This window comes from Diospyros lotus, chromosome 11 (genome assembly GCF_014633365.1).
Source record: "Diospyros lotus cultivar Yz01 chromosome 11, ASM1463336v1, whole genome shotgun sequence".
In the NCBI taxonomy this organism is placed as follows: domain Eukaryota; kingdom Viridiplantae; phylum Streptophyta; class Magnoliopsida; order Ericales; family Ebenaceae; genus Diospyros; species Diospyros lotus.
The window spans coordinates 14,089,439-14,110,259 of record NC_068348.1 but is presented as its reverse complement, the minus strand read 5'-3'; the positions used below and the strand labels follow the sequence as shown (position 1 = coordinate 14,110,259).

General features: G+C 36.8%; 1 protein-coding gene across 1 annotated transcript in view; it reads left to right on the top strand.

The window, feature by feature from the left end:
- Positions 1-11,909: 11,909 nt before the first annotated feature.
- LOC127813151 (uncharacterized) overlaps positions 11,910-20,821 on the top strand; it is a 38,759-nt gene continuing 29,847 nt past the window's right edge. The window contains exons 1-3 of the mRNA XM_052353955.1: positions 11,910-12,239; positions 13,415-13,540; positions 14,920-15,018. Of these exons, the coding sequence (XP_052209915.1) occupies positions 12,168-12,239; positions 13,415-13,540; positions 14,920-15,018 (297 nt within the window). The 5' untranslated portion in view covers positions 11,910-12,167. The remainder of the gene's footprint in view (positions 12,240-13,414; positions 13,541-14,919; positions 15,019-20,821) is intronic.

The window sequence follows — 20,821 nt, the reverse complement described above, 5'->3', positions numbered from 1 at the left end:
AAAATAACATTCATGTAAAATAACAAAAAAACTAAAAATTAAATATATATAAAAGAAACTCAAAATACTAGACAATTATAGATAAAACACATATAAAATACTTAAAACACTATTCAATTATGATCAATAAATATGTAAATAATTTTCCACATCATTTACAGACGACAAACTGCGCATGGTCAGGATGAGAGATACTATTTCATCACTCACAACTCTCTATTTCAGATCATTACAAAAATATTAAAATTACAAATATAAACTAAAGTTCATATAGTCATGGGAGAGAGATACTCAAATACTCCTTTGCCGTAGCAAAGCATCGACAACAGTCTTTTTAATTAATCCAATTTCCTTAATTCAAACGGTGATTAATTACACTAATCAATAATCATTAACCCAATACCAATATATTACGAAATACCAAAAATGTGCCATCGCAAACAGAGAAATAACTCCCCCACCCACGGCCCCCTCCACCCGCCTGTTGTTTTGAAGGGGCTAAAATCCAAACAACAAACCGATGGATGGTTCCCATTCTTGGGCAAAAGTGGTGACCCCAAACCCAGGGGTCGGGTTGCCAGAGAGGGTCACCACGCCAGAGTCATTAAAAGCAAGAAGGAAGGGTAAACCTGGAACAAAAAAAATACTTATTCCTTTTCTTCTTCTCTAAAGCCCAAACCGATCAATAGTATGTAGTCGTCACGTTAGTAGGCGAAGCCGTTCGCCTGATTTCTGGCCGATTTATCGCTCCGAGACGACGATGACGTTGTTGTCAATGAACAGTTGTCCCTTCTGGAAATAGTCGCATTATTGTTATTTCCATTGTCCGTACTGCTTTCTTCTTCGTCCATCAATATTTGCATGCACCTACACTCCACGTTGCAAAACGCTCTATCTGTGCCACCACAAACAAACACCACCCAACCTGAATCAACCCCAAAACAAAAAAGAAGAAAAGGTACTTTTAAATCTAATTTAAAATAGAGTTAATGTATACAAATACGATTGTTGGAGAATGAGTGCTTGTGTTGTGAGGTGTGAGGGCGAGAGAAGAGAGAGATCTAGGCTTACTTGTGCATGTAGATGACGGCCTTTCCTGCCACCGTCTACCGCCCCTTAGCCACCATCGGACACCATCGCTGACTAAATGTCTTTGTCATCCATCGCTGCAAACCTCTATCGATTACTTCCAGCAATTGTTTTTATCCTCTGCCATTGAAGTAAGTTTCACAGGTGTAACGTCCCGTTTTTCCAGAACGTGCATTATCTCGAGATTTCGGAATTTTTTTTTTTCAATATCATATACACAACATAAACCTCTCGACATACATACCTCATCATAGACATTTTCCGACAATCCCGATCGTACCTTCTCAGCATATCAAAATTTAAAAATTAATAGAATAAGACAAGTATTATCAATCACATCAGCGGAAGCAAGATCGAAACCTCAATGATATATATAACCGAAAATTCCTTTTACAATAACCAAGTCGATGTTTCACATGAAAATATCAAAATATTACATAACCTTTGAACATCGCAATCATAGAAAAAAACCTACGAAAACATAGCCGCTACATCTCGATGACATTCTTCCCCTTGGCGCTACTGCTTTCACCTGGAACGTTTGAATATTCCAGGGACATAGTCTAAATTAGATGCTGAATCATCTAAGTGAGAGTTCAAAACATTTTCATGCAGATATGCAAAATCATATATAAAACCGATAAATCCCAACATGCCCCAGCCTGAGAGAATCCCGCATAGCACTTAGCCCTAACCGGGGAAAATGCAATCTCTCTAAAGGCGACACGACCACATCGACCCATTGGCAAACACAATCCTGCTTAAGAGGGACAACCTCGACATATGAACCCGGGAATCACCCCATTGTCATTGTTAGGCTTTACGCTCCTACTCAAAAGCATTCCAAAACCCAACGCAACCCTAGCCCCTAAGAGTGTCACATCAGCACTATCCTCAGAATCAACGACACCTCGGTATTAATGCTATTGCTTAAAGGATCCTGGGGTGGTGTCCACTCTCAGCCCCGCCACTTGAGCCAACAACCGGGGTGGTGTCCACTCTCAGCCCCGCCACTTGAGTACCGTAGGGTGAAGTCCGTCTCAGCCCCGTCCCAAGTGAGTCACCTAACATTAATCCTTGGTACGCATCCCGGGTGCTGTCACTCAAGGCTACGTCGCAGGTTAACCACCCACGTCTCTCATGGACAACACACAACATGACAATGCTGAAAATCATAACATGCATAATTTAAAATCAACATTTCGATGTATGCAATTTATCGTACGAAATTCAATGCATGTGTAAATAACTGTTTGGACAAACCATCACAATAAACCAAGCCATAGGGATGAACACTCACAGTAAACCATTCATATGCTACTATAAGTCTTTTCGGGTAGAACCACTCACCTTTAGACGTAACTCTGATTTTCTCGAAAAGCGTGCCCGACCTCGTTTCTCGTGCCAAGCGTACTGTAGTTCAATCTCAAGCCTCAATGTAACCTTAGACAAGATATGCATTCAAAGGAAAATCAATATTTATTTTCTCAATTTTCTCATAATTTTCCTCTAATTTCTTCCTATTTTTCTCTCGATAATTCCAAATAAATACCTATTCACTCATTTTTCTAAATTTTTCTCCACAAAAATTCATAAAACAATGTTTATAAGTCTCTGGAATTTTCTGAAAATTTTCCTATACTTCCTCCTATTTTTCATAAGCCTTATTTCCCTTGCAAATTACAAAATGACCATTTTCTCCAACATTTTTCAAAATTTTCTTCTACCATAATTTCTAATTTATTTTTATCAAAATAATAAAAAAAATTCGAAAATACCTGAGCCTCCACGTGCCCTCACGTGCGGGCGAGTGGTGCTGCGTGTAGCAGCCACGCGTGCACTGCACGTGTCCTTTCTTCTCCGGCGAGCTGCCGGAATTTGCCCCCGATCACACTAGCTGGAAGCTCTCTTCCAGTTGATCACGATGGCACCAACCCCCGGCCGAAACCACACCAGAAAACCCTCCAATCGAGCCATTTCAGGCGCGGCATGGCGGTCCGCCCAGTTTTTCGATCAGCCCTCGAATCACCCTCAAAACACCTCGAAAATTCACGAAACTTACCATAAATGCTCCTCTTGCCTCAAGGACCAAAAGCCCCTTATTGGCTTCCCTCGATTCACCCTCAAAACCGAGAAATTTGTTGCTTCATTTTTGGCCGAAACTCTTGGCTATTTATAGGCTAAAATTGACTCTCACGTGGCCGATTTTCGGCCAAATCTTCTCCTACACGCCACCAGGACCGTCCTTGGCCATGCCCTGACGAGATTTTTTGCCCAAATCTCTGGATTTTCATGCCACAATCTCGGCCAGATCTGCCATGCGCGTGAAGCTTTTTCGAAAATTGCAGTTTGGCCCTCTTGAAATTTTCTTTTGCATTTTGGCCATTATCCTCAGGCCCCTGATCTTCCCAAGACCATCACCAAGACCCACAAGATTAGTACTTCTCATTTCTCTCTTGAAACTTCCGAAAAATTACCATTTTGACCTTTCTCGAGCAAATTTAAAAAATTGCACTTAGGCCCTATTGATCGTTTTGACCTTAAATCTACTTGATTCGATCCGAAAACACTTAAGAATTGTTCTATGCATAAAATGCTAGTCCTTGACATGCTCCGTTGACTTTTTGGACGTCGTCTATAACAATTCGGTAATACGACCTGATTGGCAGCTGTATTTTTGTTGTACCGAAAACTGTTCCCGATCTCATTTCTTTTGATGCCATAATTTTTTTCTCGGGACGCTTGTTATCGATGTACCATTTTCTTTAGACATCTAAGTCCCGGGGTACTCTCTCTGACTAATTCGATCGTCCAAAGCTGCGTTAGTGTACCCTATAGTCTCATTTTTCTGCAAATTCCATTTATGCCCTTCATTAAATACCATTTATATCCTCAAACCATTCCTGGGTATTACAATAGGAAACCCAGATCTCAAATTGGGAGAGGTAGTATGGCCAATGGGGGATAACGGCGATGAGGCTGAGCGGTGACGCGGTGGGGGGCAACGACGATTGAGCGGATGCTGGTGGGGCGCGACAGGGCGGGGAGGGGGGCGGCGATGGCATGGGTGGGTGACTGTGAGAGAGAGAAAGAGAGATGGAGAGAGAAAGGTAGTAAGTAGGTGTGTTAGCAGGTTGGGCGTGTGTTAACAGGTTGGGCATAGTGCGTGCGTGAGGTGAGGGAGGATGGGATGGTTTTGGGGGGCAAAAAGAATTGATCTCAGTCATTAATCTCACCCATTCAGTGATCTCAACCATCTAAAAAATATCTCCCTCACATTTGTCTTAGACAATCTCAACCATTCAGTGATCTCAACCATCTAAACAGGCCGCCATGGCCGTGACCATCAATTGAGGGAACCCCGATTTGGGGTCGAAAAAACTTGGGTTCCCAACTGTGAGTGGTCGAGAACCCTTGTGTTCCTCGACCCCTATGGGTTAGGAATTCTTGGTCGGAAAACACGTTTTTTTATGTTATTTTAATTAAAAAAGATTTTATTATAATAAAATAAAAAATATAGAATTAAAAAAAATCTTGAATTAAACTTTGATAGTAAATTAAATATTAAACTCAGTAAATTAAACTTTGATAGTAAAAAAAAAATTCTTTTTGAGTAACCAATTTCTATTAAACTCAGTTAATTAAATATTCTTTTTGAGTAAAATAACAAATATTAAATTTATAAAACAATTATTCATTATTATTTATAAATATTATTTATAATTATTCATTATTATTAAAATTTTAAATGACAAATATTATTATTATTCATTATTATTAATATTCATAATATAATTATTATTAGTCATTTTATAAACAATTTATAAATTTTTAAATGACAAAAGAAATAAGTATTTTAATTATTCAATATAAATATAAATAATAATATTTTAATAAATAACAAAGTCACGTCCACTATTGGTGTCTTTTTCTATTTAAAAAAATTCAATTGTTATAGTCCTTATTTTTTTTAAATAGAAAGCAAAGGATAGGTTTAAGTGTTGAACGAATGCATTGCATCATTTACAGTAATAATTAATTCCCTCACTCAAGCTTAAAGTATAATTTTATTTACTTGTGATTTCTCTTCTTTGTTTCTTTTTATTTTTTATTTAATTAATTTGGTGCAATCAATCAGTGGTTATGTCGTGTGGCCAATGATCACTTGGGTTTGATACAGAAAGAAACAAAGAAGATAAATCTGTTTGAATGACTGACTCATTAAGTGGCAGGATTAATTAATCTGTTGAAGAATTAGTTTAATTAATCACCAAGTGAGTAAACGTGTCCCGATTACAACATCATTGTGAATTTAGAAGATCACACCCTAAGTGAGTTAATGATATTTCTAATGAATGTGTGTTCTTTCACCATTAAGTGTTAATGATCGATAAAAATATCATTAAGTGTTAATAATAGTTTTAGCGGAATATTATTTTTTAGAAATGTTCTCATAATATTATGTGTATAATTGTTATAACATAATTAATTAATTAAATTATTTATTTAATTGACAAATGGCTAGCTTCCGTGAGAAACTTCAAGACGCATTGAGAAGCTCCAATTGAAAAGGTTACTGGCAATTGAAATGGGAGACAAAGTGAGAAGGGCTGGCAGAAGGCACACTTACATGCCTGGAGAATTGAAATTGAAAGGAGTAATGGCCTTGAGAATTGTTCTCTAGAGGCTGTCGAGCATTTCTGTTTTATATTCATACATACATGAAATAATCAAGCACTAAACTAAAAAAATCGTGCTTAATTTAAAAAAACAGTGACTACACACATTGAAACTATATACACACATGAACTATATATAGATACACACAGGAACTAAAAAAAATATATACACATAGTGACTATGCTCACAAACACACACGAAATTAACATTCTAGCACATCAGCATATATACAAACACAGTGACTATATAAATACAATAGATACATACAAACACACACAGTCGTGACATTGAAACTATATACACACATTGGATATGCTCACAAACACAAACACAGTGATATACAAACACAATGATTATATACATGCAATAGATACATACAAACACACGCAATCGCGTATACACACAGAAACTAAAAAAATATATACGCACATAGTGACTATGCTCACAAGCACATAATGACTATATACATACAAACACACAATGACTATATACATGCAAACATAGTTGCGATGGAGCTTCAGCGGTCGCAAACAAACACACAGTCGGGATGGAGTTCCAGAGGCGACGGAATATACATACACAGTAAGGAGAGAGAGATAAGGGATGATACACACATAGTGAGATGAGATGGAGATACACATATATATACCTTTGAGCTGGAGGCGGAGCTTCAAGTGGCGTTGGCGGGAAGAGACAGCAGTGGCTGGGTGAGGGCGACGACAGTGGGCGGCATTGGCGATAATTGAGGGGGAGGATGGGATGGAGTGGGGTTGGCGAGGCGTGACGGCGATGGGCCGCAAGGGCGACGATGCAGGGGCTTTGAGAGAGAAAGAGGGGGGAGGTGGACAGATAGTGGGTTTGGCAGAGAGGGAGTGGAAGAGATGGAGTGTGTTGGGTAGAAAGGGAGGATGGGATGTGATGCATTTTAGGGGGAAAAACCACTGATCTCAGCTATCAAATCTTCAGAAAACCCATCTCAACCATCCAAAAAATGTCCTCCTCACATTTGTCTCTCAATTTCAAAACCATCATCCCTTATTATATAGATATATATATGTTTCTTAACTTAATGCAGAAGATGTATTTCTGGCAACCCGAAGATGATGATCGCATATGACTCATATGGAATAAGTCAGGTAAACGAAATTTTAGGAGACATTTGCATCAAATTAAAAGCGAGAAAGACTAGGCAATTTGGATGGACCCTGACATGCGTAAGGCACTTGATGCAAAGTGGGCAAATGAAAGCAATCAAAAAATTGCCACACACACAAAAAAAAAAAAAATCGTGCCTCCGAGATTGGTGGGTCACTCTACACTAGCGGGTCCATTCCATTCTCGTTGACTCGAAGAAGGCTGGTAATTACTTATGCTAAGTTGTATTTTTCTAATTTACTTAAATTATATAATAAATTTAGTTTAATCAATTTTATTATATTATGTATTAATTTTTTATGTAGGCAACTGAATTGAATCGTGAGCCCAATGAGGTTGAATTCTTCAAGAGAACCCACACAAAAAAATATGCTCAAGGACAAGAAGTGTAGGTCGATGACAGATCTAAGGGTGTCGCTATAAGTGTATTTATATATTAAATTAAAATTTTTATTTTAAAATATTTCCTTAATTTACACGAATATTATAATTTTATAGGAAAAATATGACAGATTGAGTGAGAAGGCATCTTTATCATCCGTAAGTACCAAAGAGTCATCGTCGCTTATAGTTAATGAACACGACCTCTTCAATTAAGCTGTCAGTGGTTGGAATAAAAAGGGTCGAATATAAAGTATGGGCTCTCAATCTAATTTGTTATATCCAACTACATCCGCCAATCGTTTTAGTCAATCATGCTCAAATATGTCACAAGAGTTTGAATAAATGAGACTCAGAGTCACCCAATTAAACGAAGAGTTGCTTCAATCCCGGGCTGAGAATTAGCATCTACGACAGTGGTAAGAATAAATGACGACATGACAATTATAAATGAATATAGTAGTACAACGATTGACAAAGCAATCTACTGCAGATGCTGGACCGTCCATTATTCTGGAGGATCTAACTCGGTAACCGATCATGACGAGAGTGAAGATGAGGAAGATGAAAATGAGAATAATAATGACGATTGATTGTAATTGCACGTTGTAAACATTAACAATATTAAATTTTCATTTAAAATGTTTCAAATGAAATTTTCATTACTTATTAATATTAATTTTTTAATGTTAATTTTGTGTTATTTTTAATGTAAACATTAATAATATTAATATTTTCTTTCTAATGTTATTTTTTAATATTTTATTTAATTTTTTAAAAAAAAGTTTCTTGTTATTTTAATTTTTTTATATTTTATTTATAATTTTTTATTATTATAAAACAAAATTTTAATTTTAATTTTAATTTTATAAATTTTAAAATTAAAAACATATTTAATTTCATAAAAATATTTTAATATTTTTTTATTATTTAAAAATATTTGTGACGGGAGCGCTCGTCGTAGATTGCCCATCGCAGATCTGTGACGGGTAGTTTACCCTATCATAGATCTGCGATGGGGACATCTAGGACATCTCTCCGGCCGCAGATTTGTGACGGGTACATTACCCGTCGCAGGTCACAGATCTGCGACGGGATAGCTTGCCCATCATAGATCTACGACGGGATCATCCAACCTAGTCATGGAAATTCTGTGATGCTCTTTTTTTAGAAGGATTTTTACCCTGTCACTAAAATAAAATTTTCTTATAGTGATGTTCATGAGGCACTTTGGAATAGTCCTCGTTGTTTCCTCATACGTTTTATACCTGTTTATACATTTATATAAAAACAATTTGAGTTCCCACTAGAAGATTCATCTTCTAATTGGACTATATCACTGGAATATTCAATTTTTTCAGATTTGACAAGCAGCTCTAAAAGAAAGGAGATAGCTGAAGAATAAGCTTATTTTGCCATGCGTAGCATGTCTTTGATTATGTATGAACCTATGTAAACCTTAGCATGTTTTGATTATGTTTAAGACGTTTGATTGTTGCTTTAAAAGATGGTATCCATGTAATGTGTTTTGTAAACGTCTCGAACAGTTTCTTATATTATAAATAAAACATTATGATTGTGAACCATATCAAGTTCGATCAAGCTTCCGTGTTTGAAATTCTTAACTCTTATCTTATCTATTCGATTATTAGAATTGTTAGGCTGAGAAGGTGAATATTAGGGTTTCTGGGAAATTGTGTGATGTATTGCATTGTGAAAAAAAAATTCCTGTAATCCTAAGCCATATAATACCCAAAAAATTTGGGGTGTTACACCATGTTATCAAATGAGTTTAGGATAAATGAGTGTGATAAATGTGTTTATGTTAAAATCATAAATCACGAATGTGTCATTGTCTACTTGTACGTGGATGATATGTTGATATTAGGTACTAACAGAAGTGTCATAGAATCCACAAAGAGGATGTTGAATTTCAATTTTGATATGAAAGACCTTAGTCTCGCTGATATTATTCTTGAAATTTGAATAACAAGAAACTTAGAAGGATATGTTCTTTCTCAATCACACTATATAGAGAAAGTGTTGAGAAAATATAGTCATTATGAGAGTAAACTGGCAATTACTCTGTTTGACCCAAATTCTAAATTGAAAAAGAATAATGGTGAAGGTGTATCTTCTTTAGAATATTTTAGGGTAATTGGGAGTTTGATGTACATAATGAATTATACAAGACTTGATATTACCTACTCAGTAGGTAGGTTAGCAAGATACACAAGAAGTCCTGGACATGATCATTGGGGTGTGCTGGTCAGGGTACTTAGATACTTGAAGTACACACTTAACCATGGATTACACTATACTAGATATCCACATGTACTAGAAGGGTTTAATGATGTTAATTGGATTTTCAATAACTTAGAGACTAAGTCAACCAGTGGGTATGTGTTTAGGTGGTGGTGTTGTGTCATGGAAGTCTTCAAAATAGACATGCATAGCACGATTGACCATGGAATTAATGTTTATAGCTCTTGATAAAGTAAGAGAAGAAGCATAATAGCTTCGACATTTCTTTGGAAACGTTCCACTGTGGCCAAAGCCTGTAAACGCCATATGTATATATTGTGACAACTTATCTGCCTTTATGAGAATTGAAAATAATGTCTACAATAGGAAGTTAAGACATATAAGGCGCAGGCGCAGGCATAATACGATAAGACAGTTGTTCACCAATGGAATAATTTCTATTGATTATGTGAAGTCTAAAAAAAAATTGGCTGATCCTTTAACGAAAAGAGTGACTAGAGAGCAGGTCACATATACATCTAAGGGAATAGGGCTAAAGCCTATGAAATGAATTATCCGGTGGTAACCTAATCTAATTGACTGAAGATCCCAAGATCTAGGTTAAATAGATAAATTGGTTGAAATAATTTATAGTTGACACACTGAGGAACTTCTAATTTCTTCCCATTTTTGTGGTGTAAATAAAGTGTGTTATGTTGGTGTCAGAGGTAATATTGATATCTTCCTTCTAGAGGAGTAGTGACAGAGTACTCTTAATCCGTATTTACCTATATAAGAGTAGAAATGGGTCGTTTTTATGAGGACTGTTCAAATGGCTTGGGTTCTCTAGAGCTCTCATGCCAGGATGTTGTTTAGGATTAAAATGGACACAATCATATAAAACTCAATGGTATAAGATGAGTTGTGTGTGATATTTGTTGTCTTGATTTATCATAAGAATGATAGTTCAAGAGTTGGCTTTATTATTTCTTCAGAAAGTTCGATGGATACTCACTAAGAAATGTTCAAATCCAAAAGATAGGTTATCTGATGCATAATTTGTTAGTTTGATCTCCATGGTATCAAGTTGTTTATTTGTGTCAATACACTTACACTCATGTGGGGGATTGTTGTGTCAGTGTGTTGTGAGTGTAAGTGTGTGTGTGTGTGTCCCACATCGGTGGGATAAGGGAGAGTTTAAGGGTATAAAGACCCCTCCCTTGCACTCGAGGGGTGGGCCTCAAAGGGCACCCAAAATTTGCGAGTGGGTGAGCCTCTGTGCACCCTGCGTGCGTGGCCACTGCCATCGGTCGATTCGGTTTGGTACGGTACGGTATGGTACAAAGATATATATATATATATATTTTCTACTCAGTGGTTTTAAATTTTTGCAAATTTATTTTTGTTTTGGAATTTGATTGGTTTGTGTGTTTAATTTTTCCAGTTGTGTAAAAACTCCAAAAATTTGGTTTAATGGCTACATTTGTCATCCGGTTGAATGTTGGCTTGAATGCGTGGTTGTTCGTATGTTGTTGGAGTTGTGTAAATACTTGGGTGGTCTCCGTTGTTGGACACGAGAGTTCGAGCTTCTCTTCTCCGTAATGTCTGTTTGTTCCCGAGTCTTGTGAAAATCAAGTATCTCGAGTTTTACCAGATTCGGAGCATTCATGGTTACGATTCGTCAAATTGATCGTCGTATCTTACTGAGACAGTCGTCGCAGTCTACTTGTAACTAGTGCAAGGCGAATCTATTTTCATGACAATGTCTCTAGCGTGCTTCGATTTGGTTGTTGTTGTTTGTAGATCCATCACCTTAGTTGTTTCCAGTTAGTTGAGTTAGTGCAATTTTCTTTGTTTGCTATTGCTTTACTCGCCATGATTTACTGTTGGTTATCACGTTGCATACACAATTACTGTTGTATCGGTTTATTTTATTTTGCTATATTGATACATTCCTTTTGTGCTAGTTTGAATTCTGGTATATACATGTACCTATTGCGGTATATTTTTAACATAAAATATAATCGTTACTAAATATCTCTAATATTTTTTATATTAATTTTTTTAAAATGAGAGAGAAGAGAAAAAATTCAGAAATAAAATGATTATTTATCTATCTTTTTAAATATAAATTACCTATATTTTAATGAATCTATTTTTTTTTATATTTTTCTAGAATAGAAAGAACATGCCTTTAGTTTTGTTTGTTGCCTAACTTTACGAGGAGTCGGAACACAACTTACCAAACAAAAAATAATAAGCACACACAACACAAATATGGTAGCGCAGACATATATATATATATATATACACAGTGAGGGAGGGTGATACATATGATTTGACTGGTAGTGGAAGGGAATTGGGGCCGGCCGTGTGTAAGCGGGACCCATTCACGTGGTTCATCAATCCCACAGCGGAACGCACCGTCTCCCACACAACAAGACAGATTCATTCAGAGCGGAACCCTCCTCACCTGAGTCACCTCAACACAACAGCCTGTTCCAGCCTCGGGGACACGGAACAATCAATCAATTTTGATCATTTTTAAAAACAATTGCGGGTTTCAGTGGGGTGATTGAATTCTGGATTCAGGCACAGTCCGTTGACAAATATCAGGAATGAAAGGCGTCTTTTCGGCGCCCGGTGATTACATCTACTTCAAGTCTCAGGTCCCTCTTCATAAGATCCCCGTAAGCCCCCATCTCCCTTTCTATATTTGATTTTGATTATCGGTTTGACCTCCAACTTCCTTTCCCAACTGGGTTTCTGTCGTTCAATTATTACGCTTGGCTTTTACGACCGGGGATATGAATTTGTCCGATTGGATACGTTTCATCCCAATGTGAAGAATTTCCTACTTGGCGGTGCTTCATTTGGCGATTCTGGGCTGTAGTTTGTATCTGGGGAAGTGGGTACAGTTGTTCAGCGGTCGTTCTTTTATGGCATCAGATTCGCGACCTGGATGTTTTCCCCAGTCATGTATTCGTGAAAGAGTTTAAGAATTTTGAGATTGCTCAGGCCATGGAATAGGTTTACTGAGCAGTAGGTTTTTCTTTTTGCTAGGGCTTGAATGTTGTTTTCGGTCCAAACGATTCATTCTTTTATTTTGGGATGTTTATTTTACTACTTACTATGTTGATGGAATTTCTAAGAGGTTCTTTTTGGCCTCGCGAAGTTTTGGTCATTGTATTTGTAGATGAAGTTAAGGAATTGATTTCTCAGCATTCCTCCTCATGTTACTTGGAGTAGAGTGACTTGCCCCTCGGTTCTGTCATTATGCTTAAAGCTGCACCTAGTTCATTTAATTCTGCCTTTCTCTCAGGAGCTCGTGAGCAATAGTAATTTTGTCTGCTAATTGATTTATTGTCTAATTTAAGGGTCTTTACAAAATATGAGGTGGCTGTAACTTGAAGAAGCTATGTGGAATAGTAGTGAACCCAGAATCATCAGGGTAACCTTGAAGGGTTCGTGTTTGCAAATGGATGTTACTTAGCTTATTCACTTATAAGAATACAATAATTGTGGTGCACACTGAATTGATGTACAACAATTATAGTGTTTTTGTCTGATAATTGGTGATATTTCGTATTTGGAATTTTATTGTCTGATTTAAGGACCTTTATGAAATTTGGATGGCTGTTCCTTGAAGAAGATATGTGGAATAGTAGTGAGCCAAGTATCATCATGGTAACCCTAAGTGTTCTCATTACAAATGGATGTTACTTGGCTTATGCACTTACAGGAAAACAAGAATTGTGGTGAACTTTTGGATTAATGTATTGATGATACAATAGTGAGTTCACCTTGGGCTAGTATTAAAATTTTTTGGTGACACATCTCAATTAATTGTTACGGTCTTTTGCAGATTGGCTCCAAGCAGTGGCGATATTATGACTTCGGTCCAAAAGTGGTCCCTCCACTTATCTGTCTTCCTGGCACCGCAGGAACAGCAGATGTATATTACAAGCAGATTATGTCACTGTCAATGAAGGTAGTAAGTTCAATTTGTATTGTCTATTTTAGATCTATTCCATAATCAACGTCAATATCTTACTAATCTAGAATTAACCCGCCCTCTATCTGCTTTGGTTCATGTGGTTGATGATTCATCTCCATCTTCATCTACCATTTCTTCCTAGCCCCTTTTGCAAAATTTTAAATAGGCTTTGTCTAGTTTCCCACTTGGAGGATATTTGGCTTAGCTTACTTTTTGGTCAAAACAAGCTTATAAGCTCTTCAACAGCTTAAAATTTTTTCTTATCTGTTTGGCAAAAGTTGGAAGAACTTATAAGCTAACTAGCTAATAAGCTCTTCCAACAACTTTTTCCAAAAGCTGGCAGGGGTAACTTTTCTTTGGGCAGCGTGTATGCTATCCAAAAAAGGCTCTTGTTGACTAAGACAGACTATGATCCCCTCCTTAAAAGCCTATAAAATTTCCAAATAAGATCTTATAACTTACAAGCTGTAAAAGCCTATGAGCTCCTCTAATTTACTAAGCCAAACACCTCCTTAGAGTACTAGTTTTCTTTTTTTTTTTTTTTTTTCCTTTTTTTTTTTTTTTAATGAACCCTCTTAGATTAGCTGATAGGCTAAGTTCATTTTTTACCTTCATCATTAGTTCAAAGCACCAACCCTAACTTAGTTAGGATAAGGTGCAACTTATGATGATGAATGATGATTAGTTCAAAGCACTTATTTTTGACATGCATTTTGAAGAAAAAGTATGTATTTGAATGAATTAACCAAGCTGAGCTAAATGTCTAAATTTAATGACACCAAAAGAAGTTATTGTTTTGACATAAAAGTAACTACGCTGAACTTACTGGACTGGTTATACATGGCACTATTAATGACCTACCTAGGTCTGCTAACTGGGGCAGTTGATAGCAATAGAACCCCCCTAACCCTGCTCAGTTGGAAAGAGAAAGAGTGAGGCAGATGAATACATACTTATATGTATGAATGTTTGTATTCCCATTCAATTTGGACATGGCTTACTGTCCCCATTAAAACAATTACACGTTATCAAGGAAGCTTGTCTTTGGTTTTATATGATCAGGATTTCTGGTATTTTATGAAGGAAATGGCTATAAGCGGGCACCTGAATATAAAGTTCTTACATTAGAAAGATAAATCAGAAATTTTGTGATAGAAGGCTTGATTAGCTTGCTTCTTGGATCAGTTTCCATAAACTGACACATCAACCAAAAAGATTACTTGGCGCCTCTCTTCTTCATGGCAACCCCAACCCATGTTGTTGACTTGGTTTAATTCTTATTTTCACCCCATTCAATGTGCATTTTCTAATTTTTGTGGCTGTAAAATATTTCTTTTAATAGTTATGAGAAATAAAGTTCTCTCTTTTTTCAGGGTTATCGTGTGGTATCTGTTGATATTCCTCGTGTATGGAACCATCATGAGTGGATTCAAGCATTTGAGAAGTTTCTAGATGCCATTGATGTGCATCACGTAAGTCTACGTTTCAGTTATGCATATTTCTTGATTGCATCCTTGTTTAGCCTTTTCAAAGCATCAATTTTTTCTTTACCATTATTACAAGCTGGCATTAGAGAAATAAGTGATATTTCTGCTGGAGTAAATTCACTGCAATGTTGGGTTTAAGTAAGGTGTAGACTGAGGGAGAGATGGTGGTAGGAATTATTAATGAGTGTCACGACCCCAAGGGCATAGGAGTAATTCTTCTATTGCATGTATTTTTCTTTGTTGTACGTTAGACTGTTATTGTGTTGTACCTAGAGTTAGTTCTTAACAGAAGGGATGTAACAACCTAAAAATAGGCTAAAGATGTAGAGAATGGCAGCTGATGAATGAATTTGAATTTTGTTTCTCTCTTAATTCTTTTAATTCTCCCTCCATTCTTCTGAAATCCCCCCCCCCCCATGTTTCTCCCTCCCTTTCTGTTCTCTCACTCTCAAATTCTTCCATAATTTCATTCTACATCCTTGGAAAACCCTAGGAACATCACATTTGGTATTAGAGGCGATCAATCCTCATCTGTGACTCCGTTAAAATCGTAGCAGTTAGGTTCGGAATTTGAAGGCGGATTCTAGCTTGTGAAGTTTGGCGATCCTCGGTTATTGAAGCAAATCAGGAAGGTGACTGCGAGAAGCAATTTCTTGCGCGATTGTTGAACATTAGCGAATTGCTAATCAGAAGTGATCCTAGCGAAACAGATCCACTTGGTTCCCTAGAAACTGAGCAAGAGGTGAGTTCCAGGCGATTTTTGACTTGATTCCGACGGATTTTATTAGCTACATCTGAATCGATCAACAAAGGAGATGGATCTAGAGCAGTCGATCGCGAATTGGGAAGCAGATTCATAGGCCACTGCAATCTAGGCAATCTGAAGTGATTCATCAAGAGCAACCGATCCTAGGTTGCTGGTTGGTGCTGCGATCAATTCTTATTCCGAAGGATAACAACAGTTGTTTGATTCTCAGGGGATTGTTCATAGTAAATTAGATCTTAAGAGTTGGTCGGTTCTTAGCGAATTCTCAAACTAAGACAGAATTGACGACTTATGGTGGTGATTCTGGCGATCCAAGCAACTTCTATTTGCTGCATCAATTTTGATCTAACTCTCAGGAAGCTACAGTAGAGCTGATCGAAGAGGACTTGACAATTATTGATCTTTGGCAATCATTGGAAATAGATCGGCAACGAATTTTGAGGTTCGTTTAGAATTTGGAAGCAGATTAGAAACAATTCTTTGGAGGAAGAAAAATGACAGAAGGCACAAGGATAAAACAACTTGAGTTGAGGATGGAGGCGCTGGAATTTGGGATGTCGTAGATTCAGGAGGCCATGATCGACAGGGAAGACATTTTGGCCATCAGGGAGAGTGTGCGAGGAGATCTCGTTGCAACTTGAGAGAGTATGCAGAGAGAATTGGAGAAGAATAGGGAGGCCATGGATCAATACAAGGGGACCATGGATTAGTATGGCCAAAGAATTAATAGCATGTTCAACATGCTAGCATCGTTGCCTCAATTCCAATTGCCACTGGACTTTCTACCATGAAGCATTACTGATCCGATTTTGCCTTGCCACTGGACTTTCTACCACGAAGCATTACTAATCCGATTTTGCCTTGCAATGGCATCATTCATAGGGCTAACGAAGTGCAAGCAACAGAGGATTAACCTACCTTGGAACCGGAGATTCAAGTAAGGGGATCCTCCTTTTAAACTCCTATTCACACACCAATGCCAAGGTTATAGATCCCGGTGTTTGAGGGATTGAAGCCAAGGTGGTGGATCCATCGGTGTGAAAGATTCTTTCAATTTTATCTTGTAGCCGAAGGGTAAAGAATTAACTTGGCAGCAGCCTATCTAAATGATATAGCTGATTCGTGGTACCAAGGGTGGACTCAAGCCAAGGGAAATGAGGTTAGTTCGGCGGGGTTTGCTGAAGAATTGTGTGGCCATTTTGGTGAAAGAAATTTGACTGATGTGATTGAGGAATTTAACAAGTTAAAACAAGATGGTTTGGTGGTGGAGTATCAAATTAAATTCGAGGAATTAAGGTCTATAATGTCCTCACAACCAGGCCTAATGGAACAATACTTTGTATATAGTTTTATTAGTGGTTTAAAAGATGAATTGATGCCTATGGTTAAGATGATGATGCCTACAACAGTGAAACAGGCTGCTGAAAAGGCAAAGCTACAAGAGCTTACATTGGAAGCAATTTTCAATAAGTACACGATCGCATTGGAAATTCAGCCTTCGTTCTATCAACCATTGGGAGGGAATCAAGTAAATGTGAATTCTAAGGTTTATCCAAGCCCTGATGTAGCTAAATCATCTACTATGGAGTAGAGAAGAAACTTAGGATTATGTTATAAGTATTGAACATGGAAGGAGTAGAGGACGAAAACGAAGAAGAAGAACTAGCGGGAATTGGGTAACGAAGAAGGCACAATTGTAATAAGTTTCTTGGGGACAAGAAACCTATCAAAAAGGGGTGAAATGTCACGACCCCAAGGGCATAAGAGTAGTTCTTCTATTACATGTATTTTTCATTGTTGCACCTTAGGCTGTTATAGTGTTGTATCTGTAGTTAGTTCTTAACTGAAGGGATGTAACAACCTATAAATAGGCTAAAGAAGTAGAGAATGGCAGCTGATGAATGAATTTGAATTCTGTTTCTCTTAATTCTTCTAATTCTCTCTCCATTCTTCTGAAATCCCCCTCCTTTTGTTTTCTCTCTCCCTTTCTATTCACTCACTCCTGAATTCTTCCACAATTCCATTCTACACCCTTGGAAAACCCTAGAAGCGTCACAATGAGCTACAAGGCACGAGTGGTTAATATTCTTGATATGAGTTATTTGTGAAGGGTCACTAATGGGCATGCTCATGTCGAAGATCAACATACAAACATGAAAAATTAAATAAATAAATAAAGAAGGTATCCCCAATGCACTAGTACCCCCACTTTGTGAGGGGTAGAGCATGGTCATTTGCCTTATCCTTGCTTTGCAAAGAGGCCGTTTCTACAACTTGAACGCATGACCTTTCAGTCACAAAGAACCTTGCCATTGCTATCAAGTGGTGAACCAAATTTACAACTGATGCAAAATGAAGAAATGCTTCTTGTTTGTATTCCTTACGTATTGGAGAACCCAAGGGGCAAGGAATGCGATATTGTTTCTTTTCCGTTGAAATAGCTGAACATTTTTGTTTCTTGTGAAATTGATTGAAAGTATGATAAATCAAATACAAAATTTCCACCAAGACCCACGGAATTGCACTAAAACTCACTAAAAGACTGAAAACTTCTGAAGCAATGAGTTGTTTGAAATATCTAGTAAACATATAAGGAATTGTTTCTATTTGTCTCTTTTTATTGGAATTAACTGTGAGAGAGAATATAGAAAGGACAACATGACCTTTGTTCTTAATCATTAAAAAAAAAAGAAAAGAAATTCTTTTATTAAGGTCCCAAGGTAGTTAGAGGCAAAAGGCGGTTTGACTTTATACTGCTTGAGGTACTAGGTACGCCCAAGAAAGGTACTTGCCTAAGCGAAGCAAGGTGCTAAATCAACAAAAAATTAATAAACACTTTTAACATGAAAAAGATAATTAGTTTATGTATATAAGACTTCTAAATACTCTCAAATACAAATTCTTTAAATAGTAATCAAACAAATAACATAGGAATCTTGCAAAATATGGATAATGTTCAAATAAACGTCCTTGAGATCTTGCAAAAAACTGTATTTGTAGGCTAAATCTTGTTTTCAACTTCCACTTAATGAAATAGATTCAAAAGCCATTTGCTGTAGCAGTATTAATGAAATAGATTCAGAAGCCATTTGCAGTAGCAGTAGTAACAATACTAAGGAAAAAAAAAATAATAATGTAATTATTATAAAGCTAATAAACAATGAACAGCAAGTAAACTAATTGCATAATGTAATGATCATCATCAATAACCAATTATAATAAAAAGCTACTCACTGGAATTCAAAAGAAAAGAAATATAAAGATTGGGTGTTAGCCATGTCACTAAGCCACAGATACTAGATCAGGGGGAGAATGAATGTGAGGGATCGCCTATGATCTGTGAGCTTGTTGATGAAGAGTTGTAATCAGAAAGGTTAATGACATCCCGTCACTCTCTGGGTTCATTAGCGAGTGAGTCCTTTGCTGGAACCCCTCGACGGATGAGAGCTCTGGTAAACTTCCAGTGACTCTTCTCTAACTTACCTTCCTCTGATCTATGTCACGGTGATCTTTCCAACTAAAAAAGAAGAGGAGGGAAGCAATTGAGAAGGCAACTAAAGATGATTGCATGAACTGTAGCTATGACTCAACAATTATCTCTTTTCTTTGCCATTTTGTTTTAATTTTCCTCTTCGATTTCAGCTTGTAAGGGTGGCCTTTCACATGCCTATTTTAATTTTGTCAGCCCAAGTAATAAGGCAACTCAAGGAGGGGGGGGGGGGGGGGGGGGGGGGTGAATTAGGTTTTTGAAAATATGTGCTTTTCTCTCAAATAGCAGTGAAAAATATGTTTGTAGTGAGTAAAATACAAAAACAATAAAATCAAGTACAAACAGTCAATTTTTCAAACTTTAGGAGGAAATGATTTGAGCTTCACAGAATTTTGCAAAATTAAAGTATGTAACAAAGATAAATAAGAATGAAGAAAGCAACCAAAGGAGACACCGATATTTATAGTGGTTCGGCAACTTGCCTACGTCCACTACCTTGACTCCTTGCCAAGAATTTTCAAATCCACTATTAGAGTGCTTTTTGAAGAGGCAAGCACTATCCTTTATACAGTCATTTTTCAGTGATTCTTGTGCTTCTTACACAAGTTCAAGCACTAACCTTCTTTGTCCTTTTTCATAGGCTGAAGCACTAACCTTTACAATGCTTTTTAAAGGGCTTAAGCAATAACCACATACAATGCTTTTTCAAAGCTGAAGCAATAACCTTACAAGATAGGAAATGAAATACAAATGGAGAGGAAAACTCTCAGCATTAGGGGTCCTCAGAAAATAAGGTCATCACAAATAGGAGGACACTCTAGATTTTCTCACAAAGACTAAAAATAAATAAAATTGAAGAACTTTCTCTGTGGATGAGAAGGATGAGGATCAGTTAGGCTCTTGTTCTTTTTCAGCTCTTTTCTTACTCTCTTGTTCTTCTTTTCATCATCCTTTTTCGTACTCTGATGTGGATATATATATATGCCTTCAGCACTTTAGGTTGTAGAGACAATTTTGCAATAACAACTCTTTTTCCTGTTGTTGATTAGATAAAACATTCCATTTGCAAATAAAATATATTAGTACGTGTAACCTCTAGGAAATCAAAGGCATATTAAAAGGAATTTAATAGAGATTCAATCTGAGAGCATTAAATGTTGTTTTGGACTGCATTAAACACGATCCAGCAGTTATAAAGGACTATAAATTTCAAATTTTAAGTTTCACTGGCTGTCTTACTCGAGTAATGTATGGGTGTTACTTGAGTAATGTCCTGAACACATTTTGAATTCTTTTTAGGTTACTTGAGTAATAAATACTTGTTATTCGACTAATTTTTTGAGGCTCTTTGTTTCTCTACAGATTACTTGAGTAATAAATACATGTTACTCGACTAATTTTTTGAGGCTCTCAATTTTTCTTCAAGTTACTCGAGTAATAAATATCTGTTACTCGACTAATTCTTTGAGGCTCTCTGTTTTTTTGTAGGTTACTCGAGTAATATAATGCATTACTTGACTAATACTATAATG